The sequence below is a fragment of the Lissotriton helveticus genome, chromosome 4_1, assembly GCF_964261635.1.
Source record: "Lissotriton helveticus chromosome 4_1, aLisHel1.1, whole genome shotgun sequence".
Lineage (NCBI taxonomy): Eukaryota > Metazoa > Chordata > Amphibia > Caudata > Salamandridae > Lissotriton > Lissotriton helveticus.
This window is the reverse complement of record NC_136063.1, coordinates 1,016,113,725-1,016,140,751: the sequence shown is the minus strand read 5'-3', so window position 1 is coordinate 1,016,140,751 and position 27,027 is coordinate 1,016,113,725. Positions and strand designations below refer to the sequence as shown.

General features: G+C 47.0%; 1 protein-coding gene across 2 annotated transcripts in view; it reads right to left on the bottom strand.

Annotated features, from left to right (window-relative positions):
* Positions 1-27,027, bottom strand: part of ADAMTS16 (ADAM metallopeptidase with thrombospondin type 1 motif 16) — a 1,002,496-nt gene that overhangs the window by 664,991 nt on the left and 310,478 nt on the right. For both annotated transcript variants that reach the window (XM_078687616.1, XM_078687617.1), the window contains one exon: positions 10,329-10,434. In XM_078687616.1, coding sequence (XP_078543742.1) covers positions 10,329-10,434 — 106 coding nt within the window. The remainder of the gene's footprint in view (positions 1-10,328; positions 10,435-27,027) is intronic.

Here is a 27,027-nt window from a genome sequence, read left to right as displayed (position 1 = left end):
GCACTGTCACACAAGCAAATGTGTGTCAAAAGTGATCCTGTAGCAAAGAAGGCAACTTAAGAAATGTGTGCATGTAAAAATGACACTGTTTCTTTCCAGGTATAACCTAGTTACGTACAACACCACTTTACTCAAAGCTATTGTACTCTATTCCACTCATTTCTATGACACTTCAGCCTACACTACTCCACTGTATGCCCCTCTACTCTATGCTACTCCACTCCATGTTATACCAATGTGCGCAACTCCACTCTACAACACTATATTGTATGCTGTTGTACTTTATTCCACTCCACTATATGCCACTTCACTTTACACCACTGCGTTTTAAGCTATTCCACTGCACGCCTCTCCACTCTACGCCATTTAACCGTATGCCACTTCATTTTGCACCACTTCACTCTACAACAATCCAGTGTATGCTATTTCATTGTACAACACTACATTCTATGCCAAACCACTCTCTGCCTCTCCACTGTATATCACTACACTCTACGCTACTACATTCTGTGTTATTCCACATTAGGACACTTTACTCTACACCACTCTATTGTATGCTACTCCACTCTATGCCCCTCCAGTCTATGTCACTACACTGCATGCCACTAAACTCAACATTATCCACTCTACACCACTCCACTGTACACTACTACACTATATGCCCCTCCACTATATGCCACTCCTCTCTATACCTCCCCACAGTATGCTATAAAACAGTACACCACTACTTTCTAACCCACTTCACTCTACGGGCTTCCACTCTACAACACTCCACTCTCCGCCACTCCACTCTATGCCACACCAGCCTACGTTATTCCCTGTATGCCACTACACTGTACCTCACTCCACACTAGGCCATGCAACTCTCTGCCATTGCACTCTATGCTATTTCACCCCATGCCACCACTCCACTCTATACCACTCTACTCTAGTGTATGCTTTTCCGCTGTACGTCACTCCACTCTATGCCACTTTACTCTACTCCACTCCACTGTATGTTATTCCATTGTATGCGAATCCACTCTACAACACTCCACTCTACGCCACTGCACTGTACACCACTTCACTGAATGCTATTCCACAGTATGTCACTCCACTCTATCACACTGCAGTCTATGCTACTCCTCTGTAGGACACTACACCTTCCGACAATCAATTCCACACTATTTCACTGTATGCAACTCCACTGTATGACACTCCATTCTATGGTATCCCACTCTATACCGCTCCACTCTATGTTATTCCACTCTACGCCACTCAACTTTATGTCACTCCAGTCCCCACAAGTCCACTCTACGCTATTCCACTGTACACAACTCCACTCTCCCACTCCACTGTATGTTATTCAACTTTATGCCACTTGACTCTATGCCACTCCACTACACGCTATTCCATCCACTCTACGCCATTCCACTGTACACCACTCCACTCTGTGCGACTGCACTCTACGTCACTCCACTGTACACTATTCCAATCTACACCACTCCAGTGTATGCCACACAGGTGTGCGTCGCTTCAGCCTATGCCACTCCACTCCACTCTGCGCTAATCCACTGTGCACTATTTCAATGTATGGTATTCTACTGTACGCATTTCCATGGTATACTTCTCCTCTATAAACCACTGCACTACACACTATACCACTCTACACAACTTCCACTTTACAGCACTCCGCTCTATTCTCTTCTACTATGTAGTACTACACTGTACATCACTCCAGTATGTGCCGTTCCACTTTACGCTCCTCCACTGTAGCAGTCATGGCCGACATAGCTCACGGGTGGGGGGTGTGGGGATAAGCCCGGGTCGAGTGCTCGTGAGGGAAGGGGGGCATGCAGCCTACATGGAGAAAAGGGAGAGTGCACATGACTCGAGCAAACAGTCACGGCCCGCAGCATTGGGCTAGGCACTCCTCCCCTGCCCTTGAGCAGGACCGCCCACCCGCCCGCCCCAACCAAACCCTTCAGCTTTCTCGAGGTGCGAGGAGCAGAAACATAAAATGGAATTTATAATACCATTTTATGTTTCTGCTTCTCACACTGAGAGAAAGCAATGGGGCGATGCTCCTCTGCCCACATGGAGGAGCCGCTCCTGCACTGTACGCTGTTAAACCCTACCACTCTCTATTCTACGCCACTCCATTCTTCGCCACCCAACCGTATGCTATTCTAATATATGCTACTCCACTTTACCCCATTCCACTCTACAAAACTTCAGTGTATACTATTCCAGTCTATGCCACTTCATTGTAGGCCACTTAACTCTACACCAGTCTACTGTATCCTACTCTACTCTACCACACTCTACTCTACACAACTCCACTATACAGCATTCCGCAATATGCAACTCCACTCTATGCTATTCAACTTTATGCTATTCGACTTTAGGCCACTCCACTCTACCCCACTCCGCAGTATGCTATTCCACTTTACACTATTCCACTTTATCTCACTCCACTCTATGCCAATCCACTGTACGCTATTCCACTGTACATCATTGCATTCTACGCCACTCCACTCTACGCTACTCTGCTCTATGCCAATCAACAATATCCTACAACACTCTACACTATTCCACTGTTAGACATTCCATTCAACACCACTGTTCTGTACGCTATTCCACTATATACTACTCCACTGTACAACACTCCAATATATGCCACTCCACCGTAAGCTATTACAATGTGCACCACTACAGTCTACCTCACTACAATCTACCCTGCTCCACTCTATAACACTCCACTCTATGGTATTCCATTCTACAACACTCCACTCTGTGCTACTAGAATGCACACTAATCCACTCTACGTCCCTCCAGTCTACACTATTTCACTGTATGCCACTGCATTGTATATCGCTCTACTGTACACCACTCTACTGTACACTACTCCACTGTACTCCACTCTATGCTGTTTCACTCTATGCCATTCCACTCCACACCACTCCACTCCACCCCACTATACGCCACTCCACTCTATTGCACTATACAACACTACACTGTATCTCCCTCCACTCTGACAGTCCACTCTAGAACACTCTATGGTCTTCCACTTCACTCTATGCCACTCCAGTGTATGCCACTCCACTCTACACTATTCCACTGTATGCCACTCTGCTCTAACACACTCCAATGTATGCCACTGAACTGTAAAGAACTACACTATACCAATCCTTTTTATACTATTCCACTGTACCAACTCCACCGTAGAGCACTTCACTCTATGCTGTTCCACTCTATGCAACTCCACTGTACGCCACTCCACTGAACGCTACTGTAATATACAGCATTCCAATGTGCGCTACTCTAATGTACACTATTGCACTTTATGCCACTCTAGTCTCACCCACTCGTTTCCATGTCACTTCACTCTACACCACTCCACTCTATGCCACTCCATCCATGCCACTGCAATCTATGATTCTCCCCTCTACGCTATCCACTCTAGCCTATGCCACTGTGGAGCAACTCCACTCTCCCCACTACGATCTACACTATTCAACACTATTCCATTCCATTGTGTGCCACTCAGCGATGTGCTATTCCACTTTACGCCACTACACACTACAACACTCTACTCACTGGTATTGTACTGTATGCCACTGCACTTAATCTCATTCCACTGTGTGCCGCCCCACTATCGCCACTACACTCTATGCTATTCCACTGCATTCTATTAGTCTACCGCACTTCACTCTACACCACTCCACTCCACTCCACTCCAAGTACGCTATTCTACTGTACGCCACTCCACTCTATAACACTCCACTCTACACTAGTCTACTCTATGCCACTCCACTCAACACCATTCCACTGTACCCCATTTCAATTTACACCACTCCCCTGTATCATTCTACTCCACACCACTCGACTCCACTATGCAAAACTATACTCTACAACAGTACACTTTACAACAGCCTCCTCCACTCAACTGTACCACACTCCACTTAATTACACTCCACTCAACAGTAAATTTTACAATAAGTTTTCCTAACTATAACAGAGGTTTAATCTTTGATGTTTTCATTGAATTTCAAAGTTTTTTTTCAATAAAATTTTTGGGGAAATCGTAAATACCTTTCTATGGTAATAACTTTGGTGTTGTTTGACGAATCCTTGCAAACTTCTCACAACGAATACGCTAGTCACCTCAGCTGGTGTCTTGAAAGTTTCTGGGTGATCCATCAAGCTTTGGCCGAGAAAAAAGGGGGGTCCCAAAACGCTTTTTCTCCATGTTAATTTCCATAGGAAACGTTAGACACAGCTACAGCCCAAACTGCTGTACGGACTCACACCAAATTTGGCAAAAGGGTAGCTCTTGGTACAGAAAGTGACCTTTTTGTTAAATTATGTAAATCCGTTCAGTAGCTGCTGAGAAATTTGAAGATTTCTCAGATATACAACTGAGGCTGTGGTGGATTCGCAACCCCTCCTGATTTCGTGCCTGAGATCTGCTTGGCTGCCAACACTTCCTTGTTGGAAGTGTTGGCATCTGTCGTGTGACTCGGTTGAACCGAGTCACAAGCAAAAATGTAATAAAAAAGAAAAGGGGATAGGATAGAAACACCCTGACCCTTTAGGCCTCTTATGGGGGTCCCTGCCCAAAAAATGGATTCGCGACTCCCACCGAAAATGACAAAAAAAAGAAGCATGAGCTCCAGTGCTTCGTTTAATTAGGCCACCGGGTGGGTCAGGTCCCGCAGTCATTATTGAAATAATGATGGCACATCCCCAGGGACTGCCACCTCCCCGGGGCTGAAGACTAAAGAAATGCGAAAGGCCGGCAGCCCCCCCCCCCCGCAGCCCCGGGACTGCCTCCTGCTTTAGGATACATCAAATAATAATGCATGTGGGGGCTCCAGACCCCCATGCAGCCCCGGAGACTGCCACCTCACCGGGGCTAATTCACTCAAATAGGGGGGCTATGCAGCCCTGGGGACTGCCACCTCCCTAGGGTGATTTAAAAAAATAAATCATGGGTGCGCTCCAACCCCCACACGCAGCCCCAGAGACTGCTACCTCCCTAGGGCTTAAATAATGGTGGATGGGGCCGTGTGGCCCCGTGTGGAGCCATAGATGGCCCAGGGCCGGCTCCAGCAACGTCCCGTGGTGTCCACTCCCGGGACATTGCAGTTTGCTATGGCTTGGCGGGAGCACTGCTCACGCCAAGCCAAAGCAAACACTGCTCCACTTCATGGAAGCAAGAACACTAAAAATGCTCTTGCTTCCATGAAGTGGAGCAAAATTCTTTTGGACAGAGGGAGCTGCATGTTTGCAGCTCCCTCTGTCCAAAAACAATGTCGCTCCCACAGAAGGTGATGAGATGGCAGGGACCCCGGGAGCCTTGAGGATCCACTCACTTCTCCAACGAGAGGCCATGCACCACGGGATGGGGTACCTGGGGCAATATCTGTATAGGGAGCGGGGCTGTGCAGGCCTCCTCTCCATTTAAAATATATATATATATATATATAAAGGCCTGGCTTCGGGGAATGGGTATATATTTAGGAATTATTATATTTATTCACTGACAACAAACAAAGGTTACAGGGACTTTACAGTTAGACTCAGACTTAACTCGTACAAAACCAGTCAAATTCAGCAGCTATAGTTACCAGCGCTAACTCCAACTTAAACCCCCACAATGCAATGCTTATGACCTCACATATTACATCACTCATGACATGGTCAGTAACATCATTAATTACATAACAAATAACATCACTGATAGCATCACTGATGACATCATCCACGGAACCACTCAGACACCCACTCACACCCAGTGTAGGTAGTAATGAAGTTCCCTTGGCTGCTGAGTGTCGTTGGGGGCCAAGTACCCCTATTGTTGCCACTAGCAAGTCCCCTACAGTGGGATTGCTTAAACCTCTTCAGAGTCCCCCCTTTCTCAACCACTGTGCAAACACGCCTCCTGGGCCACTACTGGTTGAGGGATGAAGTCCCCTTGGCTGCTGAGAGTCATTGGGGGCCAAGAACCCGTATTGTTGCCACGTTAGTCCCAGACAGCAAAATTGATGAGACCTTGTCAAAGGCCCCACCCCCTTTCTCAAGTGCTCTGCAAACGTGTCTCCTGGCACATTAATAGTTCTGGGATGAACTCCCGTGAATGCTGAGTGTCATTGGGGGCCAACAAGTCCCATTGTTGCCACAAGTAAGTCCCCCACAGCGAGATTGCTGTGACCTCATCAGAGGCCCGCCCACTTTCTCGATCACTATGAAAACGTGCATCCTGGCGCACTACGGGATGAACTCGGCTTGGCTGATGAAGATTGTTGGGGGCAAAGAACTCCTATTGTTGCCACAAGTCCCCCATAGCAGGATTGCTGAGACCTCATCGGAGGCCCTGCTCCCTTTCTCAACCACTCTGCAAAGGGACCTCCTAGTGCACTATTGGTTGGGGGATAAAGTATCCTTGGCTGCTGAGGGTCATTGGGGGCCAAGAACTCCTATTGTTGCCACAAATAAGTCCCCCACAGTGGGTTTGCTGAGACCTCATCAGAGGCCCGCCCCCTTTCTCAACCACTCTGCAAAGGGGCCTCTTGTCACACTTCTGGTTGGGGGATGAAGTCCACTTGGCTGCTGAAGATTGTTGGGGGCCAAGATCCCCTATTGTTGCAACAAGTAAGTCCCCCACAGCGGGATTGCTGAGACGTCATCAGAGGCCCCACCCACTTTCTTAACCACTCTGCAAAGGGGCCTCCTGGCAAACTACTGATTGAGGGGTAAAGTCCTTTTGGCTGCTGAGATTTCGCCGAGAGCGGAGAACCCCTATTGTTGCCACAAGTAAGTCTCTCACAGTGGTACTGCTGAGACGTCATCAGAGGTCCCTCCCTCTTTCTCAACCACTCTGCAAAGGGGGCTCCTGGCGCACTACTGGTTGAGGGATGAAGTCCTTTTGGCTGCTAAGAATTCGCTGGGAGCGGGGAGCCCCTATTGTTGCCACAAGTAAGTCCCCCACAGCGGGATTGCTTGTCAGAGCCCACACCCCCTTTCTCAGCTACTCTGCAAATGCTTCTCCTGGCAAACTACTGGGTGGAAGATGAAGTCTAGGGGTGAGTGCAGTGGTAAACTCTGCTCCACTGTCGATTGGCAGAGATTTTGCCAAACTCAGCGTTCCAAGTAGAGCACGGAGTGGAAAATTCAGCAAACTCTGCCTGCAGAGCAGGGTTTACCGCTCACACCTAGTTTTTGCTTGCTTCTGACCTTTGTTTTGCCTCTTTCTGCTTGTTGCTGACTTTTATTTGGCAATCTTTCTGCTAATGTCTGACCTTTATTTTGCCCCTTTATGCTCATTTCTGCCCTTTTGTGTCTCTTTCAGCTCATTTCTCACCTTTATATTGCCTCTTTCTGCTCGTTTCAGATCTCTATTTTGCCTCTTTCTGCTGGTTTCTGACCTTTATTCAGCTTCTTGGTGCTAATTTCTGACCTCTATTCCGCATCTTTCTGCTTATTTCTCACCTTTTATTTGCCTTTCTGCTTGTTTCTCTCCTTTATTTTGCCTTTCTTCTCATTTCTTACCTTTTTTCTGACTCTTTCTGCTCATTTCACACCTTTATTTTACCTCTGTCTGCTCATTTCTGATCTTTATTCTGCCACTTTCTGCTTGTTTCTGACCTTTGTTTTGCCTCTTTCTGCTCAATTGTCACCACTATTCTGCCACTTTCTGATCATTTCTCACCTTTATTTTTCCTCTCTGTTGCTGACCTTTTTTCTGCCTCTTTCTGCTTCTTTCTGACCTTTATCGTGACTCTTTCTGCTCGTTGCTGACCTTTATTCTGCCTCTTTGTGCTAATTTTTAACCTTTCTTTTGTCTCTTTCTCACCTTTTCCCCCCGGGCTACGGGGGGAGCTTGAAGGCCCACCGGTCCTAGCCGGCTCCCACCTCCTGCAGAGGCCTGTATTGCTCTCATAGACAGGGAGCTGCTAAATATGCAGTTCCCTCTCTGTCAGAGCAATCCATTCATCTGAGTCCCTGCCCACTTGACCCCAGGCAGGGAAACACATGAAAACTCTGCTCTCAGGAACCATGAGCGGTTTCACAGCTCTCGTGTGCTGAGAGCGAAGGTTATGTTTGCGCTGACTTAGCGGGAGCTGTCAAAGACCCCACCAAGTGAAGACAAACAGCTGTGCCCCGGGGTGGGCACCCCAGGACACAGCAGTAGCCGGCACTGGAGGTTGGCGGCCCCCAGGGCCATTATTGGCTCCAGGAGGGGGGCCGTATAAGCATGCAACCCTAGGTAGTTCCCAAGATTTAGGTGGAGAACGATTCCTTTATATGAATCATTCTACAATACCACCAACACTCCAAATCTGCTCATCTGCTCACTTCAAATGTCGGTTTATCTAGATGAGTTTTTAGGCATAGGGTTGGCACAGTGCCAACCACGTTGATCTAAAAAGTGACATCACTTTTCGCCATCTTTACAGCAAAGCCTTTAGGCATAGGATTGGTGACATCCATGATGAGTTGAAAAAATTGTAAAAGCCTTTTACCATTAAAGTTTTGCATTGGGAAAATACCATCTACGCCATTCTGGAATGCCACACTTCCTTCAAGCATATAGATTTGAGTCTAAGGAATTTGTTCTGTTGTTTCTCCTTCATCCTCCACCAGAATCACTCTTGAACATCTTTTGGTTCCACTAACACTTTACAAAATAAAAAATGAATTGGCTCAATAAAAATTGTGAATGATCTATTCACCGTATGAGATGCCAAGTCGTAAGACGTAATTATAAAAAGATAACATTGTTTGCATGGCAGTTCTGTCCATATTTAAAAACACCTATTCCAGCAATTGGATCTATGTGAAACCATTTGAAATTTCCACTGAGCTTACCAAGCTTTTGTAGCAAAGGGACTATATCAGGATGGTGAGCATCATCTGCTCTGGTCAGCTCTTTATTCTGTAATTTCCACACACAACACCATATCAATTCACCTCCTTTGGTGCTTGTGACAGGATGACCCACACATAATGCCATAACATTGCTCCAACATTCATACTTCAAATTTTAAAAAGCCGTTTCTCTGTTCAAACTGGTGTGCAATATGAAAAGACTCCATCAATGCTCAAAAGCAACTCTGGGCCTAAGCAAGAGAATGTATCAAATTATTTTGAAATGTGTTCCCTTGTACTCACTCTTATACTATGATCTTATCTAAAAACATAATCGTGTATGCATACATTTACTGTAGGGTCCACCATGGACATATTGCTCCAAAAGTATCATCATTATGGTTGTAATAAGTATTTAATTTTGTGAATCACCCTATGTGCTAATAGATTTTATTTTAATTCTCAATTTGAGTGGGTTGCAATCTGACCTACCTAATTAATATTTATTAGATAGGTCTCAAACTGCGACTGACCACCATGTGTGTAACGTCATTTAAATAAGGATTTTTTTTAAGCAGCTGATTTCCTTAAAGGAAACCACACGCTTTAAAAAAAAAGTTTTCACTGAGGGTTGGCAGTGGACCCTGGGCTACTGCCCACGCTGGTCCTGGACCACTGCCTACTTTTTCAGAAAACTTTTCCACAATTCACAAAGTGAAGGGATCCAAAGGGGGAGAGAACCCCTTCAGTTTTGTGAATGAATTACTAACGCAACATGAAGGGTACTACCTTTTCAATGACTTGTGACCGAAATGATGGTTGTAAACCAATGATATGTAAGGTACAGATTCAGCAACTGAAACACACCCCTTCCAAATACCGAATCGGTTTCCAATCGCAGTCCCATTTTGATGTAAAGTTTTACCAACTTCTACAATGGAATTGATACGTAGGAAAACCCTTTTTTTTACATTTGTATTCCGATTAGGAGCGTTTGTGAACGTTAAAAAGGTTAGTACATCTGGCCCATATTTTATAATGTACAATATTTCACCATAGCATTCAAATCTGCACTGCAGTTTAGTACTGCTTATAACACCCTGAATATTCAGGTGTTGATACATGGCAAGGAAAAAGTGTGTCAAACAGGCTCCTTTTTTAAAATTACTTATGTGTATAGTGGTATCAAGGCACTATACATGTAGGGCAGGAATGGAAAACAAAATCTTCCCTGGCAAAAAAAATCCAAAGCAACACAATTCTGCAGGAAGCTGCAACTAGACTGAAACTATACTCACATCATAGTGTCATGCACCTACCTACCCGGCTCTGAAAACAGCCCCCTATCATGCAGCCCACAAGAAAAATGTGAGATTGGCTGAATGGTCAGTCCAGCCCTGCATATATAATTTTGCATGCAGTACACAAAAAGGACGCACTCTACATTCATCCAAATCTAAAGGAAATAAACTCACTTATGTCCAGACTCGTGAGCGATAGTGAAGGCCAACCCAAGTCCGGTGTCTTCGTTGACTGTGCAGCTGCGATATTTACTACACATTCCGCTGATGGGGGCAAATCCTATGGTGAAAATACAAAGGAATTTGATCTTAGTGTACAGCATGGCTACTTTGTACATCCTAAAACAATATTTTTGTAGTCTTATCCTTATTCCCCATGTCGATTTGCCAATAAATGTTCTTATTTATTTCAGAGATGTACCCCCATAATAAAAGTGCTGCTTCCTGAATATTGGTGAGTTGAATAATGGTTATGAAGCATGGATATTTTGGCATAATTTTTTCATGGTGCAGGTCCAAAACTGTACCATTTGCTGGTTAAGTAAATTCTCCAAAGTCGTTATGGGGATATAGGGCTGCCATGCAGTAGATACATAGCAAATTAATAATTTATTAGTGAATGTTGAGAGTAATTGTGTTTTGTTAAAGCAACCATTGTATTGATTTCACCCATTGCCTGGCTCACTCTTCATGAGAAGTAGTTACATTTATGTCAGAAACCTGTTCAGAGGGCCACTGGTCAAGCAGGAATTACTTGGCTCAACCATGGGGAGTGGACTTTTACTCCAGATGTCCTGGGGCCCCACCTACTATGGATCCTGAGCAATTAGCAAAGTACACCTTCAGCATTTGACTCTCAGTGGCAGCACGGGTTGAACAGTCCAAGCTTCTCAAAGTTAGTGGGGGGTATAGCCACAAGAGGGTGAAGATAGGCTCACAACTCAAAAAACACAGCAGTGGCAATAAATGATTGTCCAGTAAAATACTTGCTTGTATGAAAAAGGAGTATTTATATACGACTGCAAAGTAAAGTACGATATTCACAATTCACAAACAATTTACATGGTTAAGGGCTCTAGTGTTTCATCGGTGGGTCCCTGAGTGCCACTCTACTCCATCTAGTGGAAGTAGTTATTCCCCATTCATTATAGACAACATTAAGGATAATCCAGACTAGTACTCCTCTCAGGAGTCCCACTCTGACTCTTGATTAATGTCAAACATGTTCTAGCGCCACAGTGCTATTTGACAAGTCAGACCCCCCTTGGCCGTCAGGCCTGAAAATCAGCCTTACTCACACCAACAGCATCCAAGAATCTGGAGTCTCTGAGTGCACCTCCTTCACAGGTGCTGCAGCGGCGGCCTCCAGTAAATCTTTCACACTTGGCCCAGGAGGGCTGCGGTCGGGTGTCCTTGAGTTCCTCACTCATGGTCCTGAAGCAGCAGCAGCTGGGGGGTTTCGATGCCCCTCTGATTATTGGTAAGTTCCTCAGGTTCCTTCTCACGGGTGGGGGGGGTGAGATGATCCTTCTGCTGGTCCTCAGTCATGGCTTGGGTCTGCTCAGTTCACCACAGCGGCCTTCTTCCTTGGTCTATGATCTCAACCGGACTATGCTTCTTGCTTTGTCTCGTTGGCCTCCTCTAGCATACAGGGTTTTACCATTCCTCCTCTAAATATGGGCTACAGCCCATTTGGCAGAGAGCAAACTTCACGGATCCCCACTTGGCTTACAGGGGTGTCGACTTGATACTGCACAGGGGCTACAGCCCTATCAGCACTGCAGCAATCTAAGTGACTCCACTACTTTGCAAACGGGGTCACTGACTTGATACCACACAGGAGCTATGGTCCGATTGGCATAGCATCAATCTTCACAGCAGCCCAACCTGACATACAGGGTGACGGACTCGGGACTGCACACGAGCGATGACCCTTTTGGTGCAGCAACAATCATGGCTCACTTTACAGTGGCCCTCCTCTGGCATCACAGGGGTCAGAGAATTTTTCCTGCAATCAGACAGACACCCGACTGGGGGAGCAGCCATCTCCTCACACCTTGCTATGGGGATCCACTCACCAGCATCCCTCTTCTAGACAGTGCTCCCTCCACAGCTCTCCCTCACAGGGCACACTGGTCTTGGCAAGCAGGCAGGCACTGGTGCTTCAGGCTCAAAAGGCAGGTGGTCATAGATTCCCCGGTTGATGTCCCCTCACCTAGCTAGGGGGATCAGCAAGCCTTGGACCCCAGATCCTGGCCAAAGGCAGAAGTCTTACAGAGCTTCTCCTCATCACATCACCCAACTGTCTGGTTGATAGTTGCAATTCTTGGGGTGTCAAGCTCCCCTTCATATAGTCTATTTTCAGACACCAAATGTGATTTAGAATCGAGTCTTTGAAGTTTATGTTGGGTGTCTGCTTCCTTGTGAAGTGTCCTCTCCCCTGTTCTCTCTCCCTCAAGAAAGCAGTCTGTCACAGCAGATACAGCTCCAAATCTGATAGTCCCTGCAACACAGGCACTGGGAGTAACCAGAAATTCACACCTGGATGTCAACCATAGTGATATGTGTATCAAAAGGCTACCCACTCTTTATGCTCCTCCTATTAGCCCCTTCTCGTTCATGAGAAGTGCTCAGGCCCCTTCCCAGTGACGTCTCTCTGAATCAAAGAGCACCCTTTGAAGTGCAGGAGGAGCCTGGCTGTTCCTTCTTTCAGTGAGTCCCACCCAGCTTACAGGAATACAGCAATAAACAAATCTGCCTAGGGAATTCCTCTCCCTCCTCTCTTCATTATCCTCCATTTGGCCCTGGGATTCCCAAAATGCTCCCAAGAGTCTTCTGTGTACTGTACCATTTGCAGGCACACATACACCCAGCACATGCATAGAGCATGCACGAACTGCATAGCCCTACATCCTTTATGTGTTGTACCATTCACAGGCACACATCTACCCAGCACACGTATACCACAGATGCACTGCCCAGCACTAACCCCAAACCGATGTAGGCCAAAGATGAGTTAAGTTCACAGCAGCTGAATTTTGATGAGTGAGCCTCAAGGCCTCACCGCAGTGACACATGTAACTACACGGTATGCTTGCCCCACAGTGCTCGAGCTGCTTAACTCCTGGCAAAGGCAATAACTTTTCGCCACTATGACAGTAGTGACTTGAGCGGCCCTCCTGGTCCAAAAAGAGAGCAATCTGTGAGACAGGCCTATGTCATGAGACACATGCATGATCCTTGTTTGTCCATGACAACCATGACATGACAAATCAGTATTAGAGTTTCAGACATGAGTACAATTGGGGTACTCTGGGAAGGGATGCGCATCCATCAGCATACAAAGGATTTTCAGTCCCAGCTCTTTAGAAGTGTTAATCTCATACATTGTGTGAACAATCTCTGCAATAATGTGTTATGTCCAAAAGTCACATTTATATTTTATGATTTATTCTCACAGTTGCCATGCTTGTATTATGCTGTGTCCGATTGTCCTGCAACTGTTGTCAACCACTTATGCACTGTGCTCTTTTAAATGCCTGCTGCTGTTGTAAGTAAATAATTAGCAATGACACAGGTAACTACACGGTATGCTGCCCCTACAGTACTCAAGCTACTTAACTCCTGGCAAAGGCAGTAGCTTTTTGCCACTATGAGAGTAGTGGTTTGGGCGCCCCTCCTGGTCCAAAAAGAGAGCAATTTGTGAGACTGGCCTATGCCATGGCACACATGCATAATCCTTGTTTGCCCATGACAACCAGGACATGACAAATCAGCATTAGAGTTTCAGACATGAGTACAGTTAGGGTATTCTGGGAAGGGGTGCACATCCATCAGCATACAAAAGATTTTCAGTCCCAGCTCTTTAGAAGTGTTAATCTCATACATTGTGTGAACAATCTCTGAAATAATGTGATATTATGTCCAGAAGTCACATTTATATTTTATCATTTTTTCTCACAGTTGCCATGCTTGTATTATGCTGTGTTAGATTGTCCTACAAGTGTTGTCAACCACTTATGCACTGTGCTCTTTTAAATGCCTGCTGCAGTTGTAAGTAAACAGTTAGCAATTCATAAAAAAAGAGTGAAGGGCTGTCATTTTCCCATATGATTACATTAGTTGAAAGCACTAGTCTTTTTTTTAGGTCTCACTTGACAGCGCAGACGTACTACAGAGAGGGCTTTGGTTCTGCCCACATTTTGATGGACCAGAAAACATGTTTTGATTGGGCAGAAATTGTGTGCTTCCACAAAAAGTGCTTACCCTCCAAGAGCTGCAATAATTTGATAAACTAATTGTGTGAGCCAGAGTACTTTATCAAGTCTAGCTTATGTGTTATCACAAAGCTTAACCTTTAGGTCAAACATATTCTGATGCAATGGAATTGGTCCCAGATAATTATGCTGTTCCTTCTACTCTGGCAACAGCATAGCTGGGAGGGAGGAGGGCAATCAGGAGAAATGTGTTGCTGTATTTCTGTACCATGCAAAAGAAAACAATTGATGGACGGAATGCTGGACAATGCAAACATTCCCCACCAGTCACAAGGATCTGGGTTTAATCCATCATTCTTTTGCTCACCACACCACCCCAGTTTGGACCCAACCATATGCAAATAAGTCTTGACCCTGTTCCTTGTGGGAACAGTCCAGCCCGAACTGCCAAGCCAGGTCCTCCCTGGACCGGAAACAAGCCTCCTGGGACCGGTTTTAGGGCATCTCCCTTCATCAACCAGGCTAGCTTGAATCCAGTGGTGTAGTGAGCACGGGACCCACGTCTGGGCATACCCTTTCTACTTAGGGCGACATATGCAAAAGAAACAATTGATGGACGGAATGCTGGACAATGCAAACATTCACCCCCAGTCACAAGGATCTGGGTTTAATCCAGCATTCTTTTGCTCACCACACCACCCCAGTTTGGACCCAGCCATATGCAAATCAGTCTTCACCCTGTTCCTTGTGGGAACAGTCCTGCCCGAACTGCCAAGCCAGGTCTCCCTGGACCGGAAACAAGCATCCTGGGACCGGTTTCAGGGCATCACCCTTCATCAGCCAGGCTAGCTTGAATACAGTGGTGTAGTGAGCATGGGACCCACGTCTGGGCATACCCTTCCCACTTAGGGCGACATATGCATGGGTGCAGGGTCAAGACTGATTTGCATATGGCTGGGTCCAAACTGGAATGGCATGGTGAGCAAAAAAACGATGGATTTAGGCCCAGACCTCTATACTGGGGTGAATGTATGACATTGTCCTGCATTCAGTCCATCAACTGTTCTTTTTGCATTTGTAACCCCGAGTGGGACGGGTATGCCCAGACATGGGTCCCGTGTTCTCCATGCCACTGAAGTCAAGCATTTCCTGGCTGATGAGGTCTAAAAGCCCGAAACCAGTCCTAGGATGCTTGTTTCCAGGCCAGGGAGGACCTGGCGTGGCAGTTCGGGCTGGACTGGTCCCATTGGGTGCAGGGTCAAGAATGATTTGCATATGGTTGGGTCCAAACTGGAATGGCATGGTGAGCAAAAAAACAATGGATTTAGGCCCAGATCTTTGCACTGAGGTGAATGTATGACATTGTTCTGCATTCTGTCCATCAATTGTTCTTTTTGCATTTGTCACCCCGAGTGGGATGGGTATGCCCAGACGTGGGTCCAGTGCTCTCCATGCCACTGAAGTCAAGCTTTCCTGGCTGATGAGGGCTGAAAGCCTGAAACCGGTCGTATGATGCTTGTTTCCAGTCCAGGGAGGACCGGGCCTGCAAGTTATGTTATGTTATGTTATGTTAAAAATACTTTTAAAGCGCACTTACACCCAACGGTTTCATGGCGCTGTGAGCATAGGGAGAACAAACATTCAGCAGTGTAGGTAATAGGAAGAGACTGTGACTATCCATAAACTTGGCGGAACAGTAACGTTTTCAGAAGGGATCTAAAACAAGGGTAGGAAGTGGTGAGTCTCAGCTCTAAAGGAAGTGCATTCCAGAAGGAGGGGGAGAGGAAAGAAAATCTGAGACCACCGTGTCTTTTGCGGTTAAAAGTGGGAGTTGTGAGTAGGGCCAGATGAGAAGAGCGGAGGTTGCGCGAAGGGAGGTAGTAGTGGAGAAGGGAGGAGATGGAGACCGGACCAAGGCCGGTCAGGGCTTTAAAAATAATGCAGCCTAGTTTGAATTCACTGCGTTTAGCCACTGGGAGCCAGTGAAGAGCTTTAAGCAAAGGGCGAACATGACAATGTCTAGGCTGATGGAAGATTAGTCCCGATGCCTGGTTCTGTACCAGCTGTAATCGATTTAGCTGGTACGCAGGAATGCCAACATAAAGTGAATTTGCGTAGTCAATCCTAGAGACTACCAGGGCCAGGAGAGCCAGGGTCAGGGCCTCTGTGGTTAAGAAACGGGAGATCTTACGGATTTTTCAGAGATGGAAAAAACAAGAGGATACCACAGTGCTGATCTGGGGCTTCATGGAAAGGTCCTTGCTAATAATGACTCCTATGCTTTTTGCGGAGTTGACAGGGCAAGAGGGGGAACCAAGGCAAGAAGGCCAAAAATTAGAGTTCCAAGGATTGGAGGCACCACCGACCAAGACCAACTCGGTCTTGTCAGGGTTGAGCTTTAGGTGATTATCCTCCATCCAATTGCTAATAAGGCACAGGGTAGACTGAAAATTATGAATTGATTGGTCAGAGGAGTCAATGTCAAAGACCAGCTGAATATCATCAGCATAGTTAAATGTGATGACATTGCTGTCCCGTAAAGACCGGATGAGGGGGGTCAGATACAGATTAAAACAAGCATTTGCAATGCAATAGGTCTCGCATTAGGAAAGTTTGAGCTATTGGTATTGTAAATGGCAAAGTTTTTATTTATGTGTTGTTTTTGAAAATAGCGAAATTAATAGCTTTGTCATTTACAATGCCAATAGTTACAACTTTCGCAAATGTGATACCTATAGCATTTGTAATGCAATATGTTTTGTATTTACATGACTTAGATGTATTGCTATTACAAATAATAATGGCGTTTAATTTTTTTAAATAACTAATAGTTAAATAAAAGTTATTGTCATTTATAATGGCAATAGCTTAAACTTTTCTAAAGAACTTTTGTGAACCAAGACCCACATTCACGCTTACCAAAACAATGACACCCCCCCCCCCCAAAAAATTAATCAAGAAAAGAGAAACCGGACACAAGATCGGGCAGTGGTTAGAGAGGTGCCAACACAAGCAAGAGACAATAGTCTGTCAGAAGCAGATGGGCTTGTAAAAACCTGAGCTAAACTCGTGGGTCCAGTGAAAACCATACTGCCAAAATATCTTACCATGCTCTTGTGTGCAGGGCGGAGTTGACAAAGAGCCGAGTTGTGAAACGTAAACTAAAATTAAATGCCAGGCTTTTTTTCCTTGCAGATAATCACGTTAAACAACTCAGTGGGTGAGAGGGCAAAGATGCGAATGCACAACTCGCTGACCTCTCCAGAAAATATATTAACCACCATCGCTCTTACCTAAATTATGCCTTGAAACTTGCTAGGTACATAATATGGAGCAGGTGCCATAGCCCCGTAAACCGATTTAAATGCTGACAAGGTAGCTGCGTGAGCGCTTAGCGCGCATTTGCTCTCACCTTCGTGATTTTTAACTATTTTTGTGTGTAATTGGTTTGTGTACCTGTTTTTAGACAGCGCCCCTTACTTGCACCATAATTGGCCCCCGCACTGCCGTTTTGGCGGATTTGGCTCTGGGGTGGGTGACCTGTCCGTTTTGGCCGCCATTTTGGAGTGGGGTGTGTGGATAGAGGTGTCTCTACCCTCCAGCGCTTCAGTGTGCAGGAGCAGCCTGGGAACACCTACTTAAGGCGAGTCCCTCCTGAAACCGCCCCTGACAAGGTAGCTGCGTGAGCGCTTAGCGCGCATTTGCTCTCACCTTCGTGATTTTTAACTATTTTTGTGTGTAATTGGTTTGTGTACCTGTTTTTAGACAGCGCCCCTTACTTGCACCATAATTGGCCCCCGCACTGCCGTTTTGGCGGATTTGGCTCTGGGGTGGGTGACCTGTCCGTTTTGGCCGCCATTTTGGAGTGGGGTGTGTGGATAGAGGTGTCTCTACCCTCCAGCGCTTCAGTGCGCAGGAGCAGCCTGGGAACACCTACTTAAGGCTCCTCCTTAGCGCAGCGGGATCGCGCAGCGGGCGCGTCCTCGCGTGGCCGGAGTCGTGCCAGAGTCCTGCCCGTCTGCGCCCGTCCGCGCTAAGGACGCGCTGGACGTCGCGGTACTCTGGTTAAGGACTATTATTCCATCCTGGGTCCACCATGCTGACGTACTCGCGGGATTGCCTGTTTGCCATCGGTCAGGTAAGCCGCTGTTGTACCCTTCCACCGGTACACCCATTGCGTGGCCCTTATCATTGCCCTTGTAATGGGTGGGCTCTTGACTCTCCGCGTCCTCTCCCAAGGACTATTTCCTCGGAGACCCGCCGTATTACAGACACTCCTACTACTTTGAAGATCCTGAATTTAAACGTTAGGTCTGCGCTGAAACACTATCAGCACATCTATGACCTCATTGAGGAGGAAGCTCCAGACGTATTTGCCATGACGGAAACATGGCTACAGGACGCTGATACCGCTATTACCAATCTAGCCTGCCCACCCGGCTATTCTATGTACACCCTGAATAGGTTGTCTAGGGGTGGGGGTATCGCGCTAGTGGTAAAATCTATCTACCCTTGCGTCTGGAGTGCCCTAAACATCTCCGGATGTGAAAGTGCCATGTTCAAGGTCTCTGTCAGCCCTGAGTTCACCCTGTCCGGGATGGTCGTCTATCGCCCACCCGGCAGCGATGTGGCGTTCAGAAATGCTTTCCCTGATATTGTTGGCCCTTTGGTTGCCGATTGTGCCAACTTTTCTATCATGGGTGATCTAAATCTGCATTTCGACACCCTCTCTGGCCTGACAGTGCGTTCCATCTCTTCTGACCTGGAGGCCTTTCAACTTCCCCAGATGGTTTCCCAGCCTACCCATCTGGGTGGGCATATTCTGGATCCCCTGTTTACCAATCTGTTGGGGATTCTAATTACCTCCGTCTCTCCGGTGGAATGGACAGACCACTTCTTGGTGTCCATCCTCTGCCCTGTTTCGGCCACTCCTTCCATCTCTACGGCTAGACGGGTTCAGAAGAGGGCTTGGAAAAAGCTTAGGTTAGAGGACTTTCATCGTCTTCTATTAGAGGAGCCGCTGGGCCCTTTGACGGATGTGGAAAGGGGGTATGACCTCTTCTGTTCATGGATAACTAGGGCCTTGGACTCTCTGATACCTATCGTTTCTACTAAAATCAATCCCAGAGAGTCGAGTCCCTGGTACGATGGCACTCTCCGGGCCCTAAAGGGTGCCTGTAGACGAGCAGAGAGGGCTTGGAGGAAAACCTATGGGGCTGATCTAAAAGCTGCATATGCCAAGTCCATTAAGCTCTACCATCGAGCTATCTGCCGAGCTCGTGCGGCTTTTTATGCCACCGAATTCCGGAACAGTCCGAACCCGTCAAAAGCTATCTTCAAGGCCGTAAAAGATCTCACGGCGAAGCGGACTACCACTACGACCGTAAGCTCCCTTTCCCATTGTGAATCCCTTGCATCTTACTTTTTGGGGAAGGTCCAAGCTATATATAGGACATTCCCTAGCATAGGGTCCACTGCGGAAAGTATTAATGGGGTTCACCATCAGACTACACTGCTTGTTTTCCCCCCCCTCACCTTGGATGGTTTTGACAAACTTGCGCTGCAAGTCAAATCTGGGTCCCCATCTGATCCAGTAAGGCCTGCTCTCTTCCGAGACCAAGCTTTTATGGGGCGTACAGCCGTATGCTCCCTTGTCAACCTCTCCTTGGAAACGGGAACTGTACCATCTAAGTGGAAACAAGCTGTGGTGTCCCCGATTATTAAAAAGCCCACCCTGGACCCTTCCAAGCCTGAAAGCTATCGCCCCATCTCGCTGTTACCCTGGCCAGCCAAGATCACTGAGGCCCACGTCAACTTGGCCCTGTCTGAACATCTGACTCGGACCAATGCCCTTGACCCCACACAAAACGGATTCCGTGCTGGGCACAGTACGGAGACTGCGTTACTTGTGATGGTGGAACATCTCCGGGCAAGGTTGGATGCTGGTCAAACGGCGGCGCTTATTTTGTTAGATCTTAGCGCCGCCTTTGATACGGTAGACCACAGCATTCTCCTGCGTCGACTCGAGGAGACTGGTATTGGCGGTCAGGTGTTGCAATGGTTCCGCTCCTTTTTAGATGACCGCTCCTTCTGTGTTGCCATCACTCCCTTCAAGTCCAATTACCAACCACTGGCCATGGGGGTTCCGCAAGGGTCCTCGCTGAGTCCCACGTTGTTCAATCTATACGTGAGACCGCTGGCTGATGTCGCTAGGCAGTGGGGCCTTACTTTGGTCTCATATGCCGACGACACTCAGCTGGCGGTTACTCTCAGCGGGGATGCGGAAATTGAGGCCCCCAGGTTTCAGTCCGGACTGAAGGCGGTGGCTAGCTGGCTGACAGGCAACTGCCTTCAGCTAAACGCCACTAAAACAGAGGTGATGGTCGTCGGGAAGGGAGTGGAGTTGTGGGGTGACCACTGGTGGCCCTCAGAGTTGGGACCTACTCCGATCCCGTAATCGGAAGTGAAAAATCTGGGGGTATGGCTGGATGCCGGCCTCTCCTTTATAGGCCATACTAAAAGAACCGCGGCCTGTTGTTTTGGTCTCCTGAGGGGCTTGAGACCTGTTCTCAAGTTCTTTGATGCCCCGACCAGGCAGCTGGTGATCCAGGCTACTATCATCTCCCGCCTGGATTACGCCAGCTCTCTCCTGGCTGGGGCTAACCAGGCTGAACTAACCCATTTACAACGGGTTCAGAATGCTGCGGCGAGGGCGATTGTTGGTTTGCCCAGATTCTGCTCAGTGACAGGTGTCATTCGCTCCCTACATTGGCTTCCGGTTAGGAAGCGCATCCTCTTCAAGGTCTTGTGCCTTGCTTTTAAAATCTTGAGAGGTACAGGCCCGGAAATCCTGTCGAGTTGTCTGTCTTTTTATGTCCCTGCCGGTAGCCTCCGCTCTCAAGGTCTGGCCCTTGCGGTGGTTCCCAGATTCAGGCTCAGCCGCATGGGAGGCCGCTCGTTTAGGGTAATGGCTGCGTCAGCATGGAACTCCCTGCCTGTTGAAATCCGCTTGCTGGAGGACCTTCTGACCTTTCGGAGGGCTATAAAAACCTTCTTGTTTTAGCTGTTTCTTAGTTTCTGTTCTTAGCCTCTCGTTGTGTTACGGGCTACCTTGTCTCTGCGCCAGGACGCTCCTTGGCTGGAGTATCTGTGCGCACAATAAATAGTCGTAACATAACATAACATAACAAATGCAGGGTGTTTGTGACCATATAATTTATCCAGAACTCTTGCTGCTAATTTCAGCGTGCGTAGATTCCCAGAGTACGCTCCTCGTCACTCAGCCGGCCTGCGACCAGGAAGTCAGGCAGGCCGGCGCGACAACCGGAAACAGGAAGTAGGAGGGCGGGAGCCTACCCCGCCTCCCACGGAAGAGCCGCGATTGTTTGGAGCACCGGAGCAGACAGGAGCCTACCCTGCGCCCCGGTGCCGAAGGAGGGAAGAAGAGACCTGCTGCCGGGCCCTGCAGCTGAGGAGAGCCGCCGCACCAAGGAAGCCGGTGAGTGGGTTGCTGAGCTGCGAGGGGGAGGGAGGCATGTGTGTGCGCGCGCGCGTGCGGGGGGGGCTGTGTATGCGTGTGTGCATGCGTGCGTGTGTGTGTGTGCGTGTGTGTGTGTATGTGTCTTGGAGTGCGTGTGGGTGACTGTGGGGGAGGGTGGGTGTGTGAGCGAGTGTCTGTCTGTATGCGCGCGCATGTGTACGGCGCGGGACGGGACGTGCGTGCACACAAATCCAGGCAAAAGCTCGTACCACCCTCTTGTCCGTCCTTCCCCCTCGCACACATGCGCGCTCACGAGGTCAAATCCGAGACGGTAAATGCGCGCGTCTGACTCTGTCCACATATTCAGTATACTAAAGTATACATGAGGTCCCTTCGCTACGCTCGACCTAAAAAGGTGTAACCAGTCCTAATAAAATAGGAGGTGGACTAACTTGCAGACATAATATGTGCAAGGGTGTCATGTCATCACAGGAAGTGATGTCATCACAGGAAGTGATGTCATCAAAGGAAGAGAAGTCATCATTTTATCATACATGTCACTTTCACAATAGTGATACTATTTTCTAGTTGAAGCAGAGGTACTTACTTTGCTAGGTATAATGGGTATGCAGTTCAATATATGTAGAAAATGCACCCTAGCATTGGTAAGAACGGACTCAAAACTGGGTGATAAGTCAAATTGCTGGAAGGTGTGCCAAAAAGAGCAGACTGCGTCCAGCATAGTGAGCACTTCAGCTTCAACTGCATCTGCATCCTCCTAAAGACCTTCAAATGGATCCCCCCCCAGAGCAAAGAAAAACCATCACCCACGCACTCATAACCAGCAGACTGGACTACAGAAACGCCCTCTACGCCGGCATCAACAGGACCCTTCTACACAAACTCCAAATCATCCAGAATGCCGCGGCCAGACACGTCCTCAGGACCCTACGGCACAAACGAATGACGCAACACCTTCGAGACCTACACTGGCTCCCTGTCGAGAAGAGAATAACTTACAAGCTTCTCGCCCACACCTACAAATCCCTCCACAATATCAGACCCAAATACCCCAACAATGGAGTCTGTTTCCACACACCCAAAAGAACTCTTCTTAACCTGCACATCTTCAGGAAGGACCTCAATACCTTGCGCTTTGACTGAGCCGGAGCTGCCTAATCCCCCACCCCCCAAGCGGCTTGTGACCCTTATGGGTGAGTAGCACGCTTTATAAACCCCATGATTGATTGATTTAAGATTAACTGTGCTGATAAAAAGCTAGTGGGCTATGTGGTTTCTCTCAATTTTACAGTGACAACAGTGTGCATATCAAGAAAGAGAAGAGGGACTGCTCTTCACTCATCTCAAATGCCGAAGGGTCCACAGGACTCCTACTTGCTCATCTCAAATGCGGGTTCAGTCAATGCAATGATACCTATGGGAAACTATATAGCTATGTCCATTGCTCAAAGGCTTGTGTTACACTTTGAGAACACGGTTTGTTCTGCAAATTAAGTCGGTGACCAAATGCCTATGACGCCATTTTCTTCACATCAAAGAGCTTTGCTGTTTATCACAGTGGTTTAGAAAGCAGTGCCCATCACCAACCAAAACCAGATCCACTCTATAAGTGCTGCAGTTAGGTGGGCCCTTTGGGGCACTTGGACCTCAACTCGAAGAAATTCATTCCTTCTTCATTTGCCATTCAAAACATTGTTTTCACAAGACACCAAATTACGTGAATGAAACATTACAATCGGAGATTGTGAATACCGTGCGTGAAGCAACCACACATTTCATCTCTCATTCAAATATGGTCACAAGCAAGGCAATGCTCAGATTAGTTTTCACCTCTTGTTACTATGAATGACGCTACTTTACAGCTCCATGGCCTAATTTTTTTTCTTGGCCAATAAATAAATGGGAATGCCTAACCTATTATTACTTTGAACTTGCAGTAAGTATCTCTACTTTTAATCGATTTCTCTCTGGTGGCAAATGCTTGCTACGAAGTACAATTACCAGAGGACATTTGGTTTGCAGCATGAACTCCAGTTAAAACACCCAAACACTGCATCAACCCCTACCTCCTTTCTTCCTAGACATTAACTTCTTATTCGAGGATGGAACCTCATTGTTCATAAAGCAATCCTTTCTACAGAGTACAGCTGTTCCAATTTTAGGGAAAGACCCCTGTAGTTCAAACACAAGGCTACGAGGCGCTACTGCAATGCCTGTGGCACAATGTGTCAGAGATGCATAAAATAGTTTCAGGTTGCCCAAACCGAGCGTCTGCAGGACGTGCAGAGCAGACCAGTGCACTGCCATCATCCCACTACTGCGGATCGCGCACACATTCCCTGTCTTCAGATGAGTAGATTTCACAGTACTGTGCATTATGCATACGCCTGTAAAACGGTGTTCCTTTATTTACATACACCAAAGCTTTACCATCAGCTGAACGATGCCTAAATGTTAAGCTTTTAAATTGCCACTTACTTCTGAAAAAAATAGATGGAAATTATCATTTGGAGCGAAGGTGTAGTCCCATAGAATGCTTTGCTGCCAAGTTAAAGAAACTTTCCACTTTTTTGTAGCGAACTAAAAACTTCTTTTCCATACACGTTAAGATCATTAGGCATAACAGTTTTGATTTCAAGTTTTCAGCATTTAAAATGCAATTTGTAATTGTTTTTCTAGTCAACCATGTTGGCTTTAATGTTTAATATTAAGTAAAATTTGTTTTTTCTTTCGCGAGGTGAAACTTTATTCAAAGGAAAGGAAAAATAGTGAAGCCCTCACTTTAAAATTCATTTTAGATGCACATACCTGGTTGTTCTTGCATCCCGAGGCGAGCTTCTTCCCATCCGGAGACCAGGCAATGCTGAGCACCCAGTGGGTGTGCCGTAGGATAACCAGAGTAGTACAATGAAAAGCGGCCAAGCACATGTATAGTACGTGAAAAATGCTTTGCCATTACTGCCGTGTGACCTTCGATACCAATGTCAACTTCATCCGTTTACCAATAAGGCATTTTCACGTGCACTTTATATCAGCCCTGCTTAACAAACCAGCCACAGCAACAGGTACCGCCCTCGCTCTGCTACCCACAGTAAAATGCATCAAGACCTGGTGTCCGCCCAATTCGTAGTACTCTTGCTTATTCCCACAAGGAGCACTACTACCCAATGTCTGGATAGGCACTTAGCGGACATGGATTGCTGAAAGATTTAGCCAGGAAAAGTAGTGGACAATAAAGCACAACTGACCCCTTCTGGAAACAAGTCAAAACGAAACCTAAGAGCCGCGCGCGTGAGCTTCTGCCGTAGACAGCTCACGTCGCGCGGCTCTTAGGTTTCGTTTTCCAAAGCGCATGGCAGAGTCGCGCTCGCACACATGCGCGCTCACGAGGTCAAATCCGAGATCCGAGACGGAAAGCGCGTGCACCTCCCTGTCCCTTTTACAAAAGTATACTAAAGTATACACGAGGTCCGTTCGCTACACTCGACCTAAAGAAGACTGTTCCCATTGGGCGCAGGGTCAAGACTGATTTGTATATGGCTGTGTCCAAACTGGAATGGCATGGTGAGCAAAAAAACCCGATGGATTAGGCCCAGATCTCTGTACTGGGGTCGATGTATGACATTGTTCTGCATTCTGTTTATCAATTGTTCTTTTTGCATTTGTCATCCCGAGTGGGACGGGTATGCCCAGATGTGGGTCCCGTGCTCTCCATGCCAATGGAGTCAAGCTATCCTGGCTGATGAGGGCTGAAAGCCCGAAACTGGTCCTATGATGCTTGTTTCCAGTCCAGGGAGGACCTGGCCTGGCAGTTCGGGCTGGACTGTTCCCATTGGGTGCAGGGTCAAGGCTGATTTGCATATGCTTGCGTCCAAACTGGAATGGCATGGTAAGCAAAAAAACAATGGATTTAGGCCCAGATCTCTGTACTGGGGTGAATGTATGACATTGTTCTGCATTCTGTCCATCAATTGTTCATTTTGTATTTCTGTTCCAGCCACCTTCCCCTTTCCTTTCCATTATCAACTTCAGAGATAGCTTTACATGGCACTCCTTCATGTTATTAATTTCTAATCCTTACTTTTAAGATTTATGGGCTGGTTACAAACATTGCTTGAGAACTGTTTTATGACTCTGGTAATGCACTAGAAGCACAAATCTCAACTGTGTTGATACAACTACTACTGATATATTGCAGGCCTCCCTTGGATTTCTAAAACTAAAGAAAAAGGTCATGCTCCAATCCCTCCTTAACCGCATGCGTGCGGCGGCTTTTTTCGCGATGTGCGGCTTTTTTAAAAAAGCCGCATTACATGACGAGCTGAGCTCGTCATGAGCATGCGAGCGGTTCAACTCATGACAAGCTCAGCTCGTCATGAGCATGGAAGGGGTTAAGTATACCAGCATACTGAAATCCAACCAACTCAAAAATCGTGGTACTTGTGTTGGGTTTTTGCATGATTACGATTTGCTTATGGTTAGAAGGATGATTATATTTCATGAACTTGTTGGGTTTGGCTCCTTTTTTGGGGGGGGGGAGAGTAGATGGTACAGGGTAAGATTTGTGTAGCCTCTTAGAATATATCCGGGCTGAATGATGGGAAGAAGAGGGCTCTGCTCTCCAGAATTGTCCCGGCCTTGCGAATTAATCTACTATGACTCCAAGAAACGCATGTCCCCTGGAATGATCGGGATCTTTTGAGAATTCCTGGATTTGATTTGATTGGGTGTTCCCATCAGTCATCCAAGATCAGAGGGGTTGCAGTCTTATTGAAACGCGGGATTGGGGTATGCAGGAAAACTTGCCAAGACAATTCAGGGAGATGGGCTATTACAGAGTTGATAATTAAGGGTAGGCCCTTAACAGTATGTACTGTGTATGGCTCAAACTTGGATGACCCGGCAGTTTTTCATCATTTGAATGTAGAGCTGGCATCATTCCCCCATCCTATCTGTTTTTGTGGAGACATGAATATCCATTTACCAGCGGACTTCAATTTATCAGGGGATCGTAAGTATGGCGGCAAGAAGCCTAAGGTTTTTAGTGCACTTCAGGCCTTGGTTCAAGAACACTGCTTGATTGACCTCTGGGCTTATCATAATAAAAATCAGGATGGTTTTACATATTATTCTGCTCCACACAATAAAATGGTCC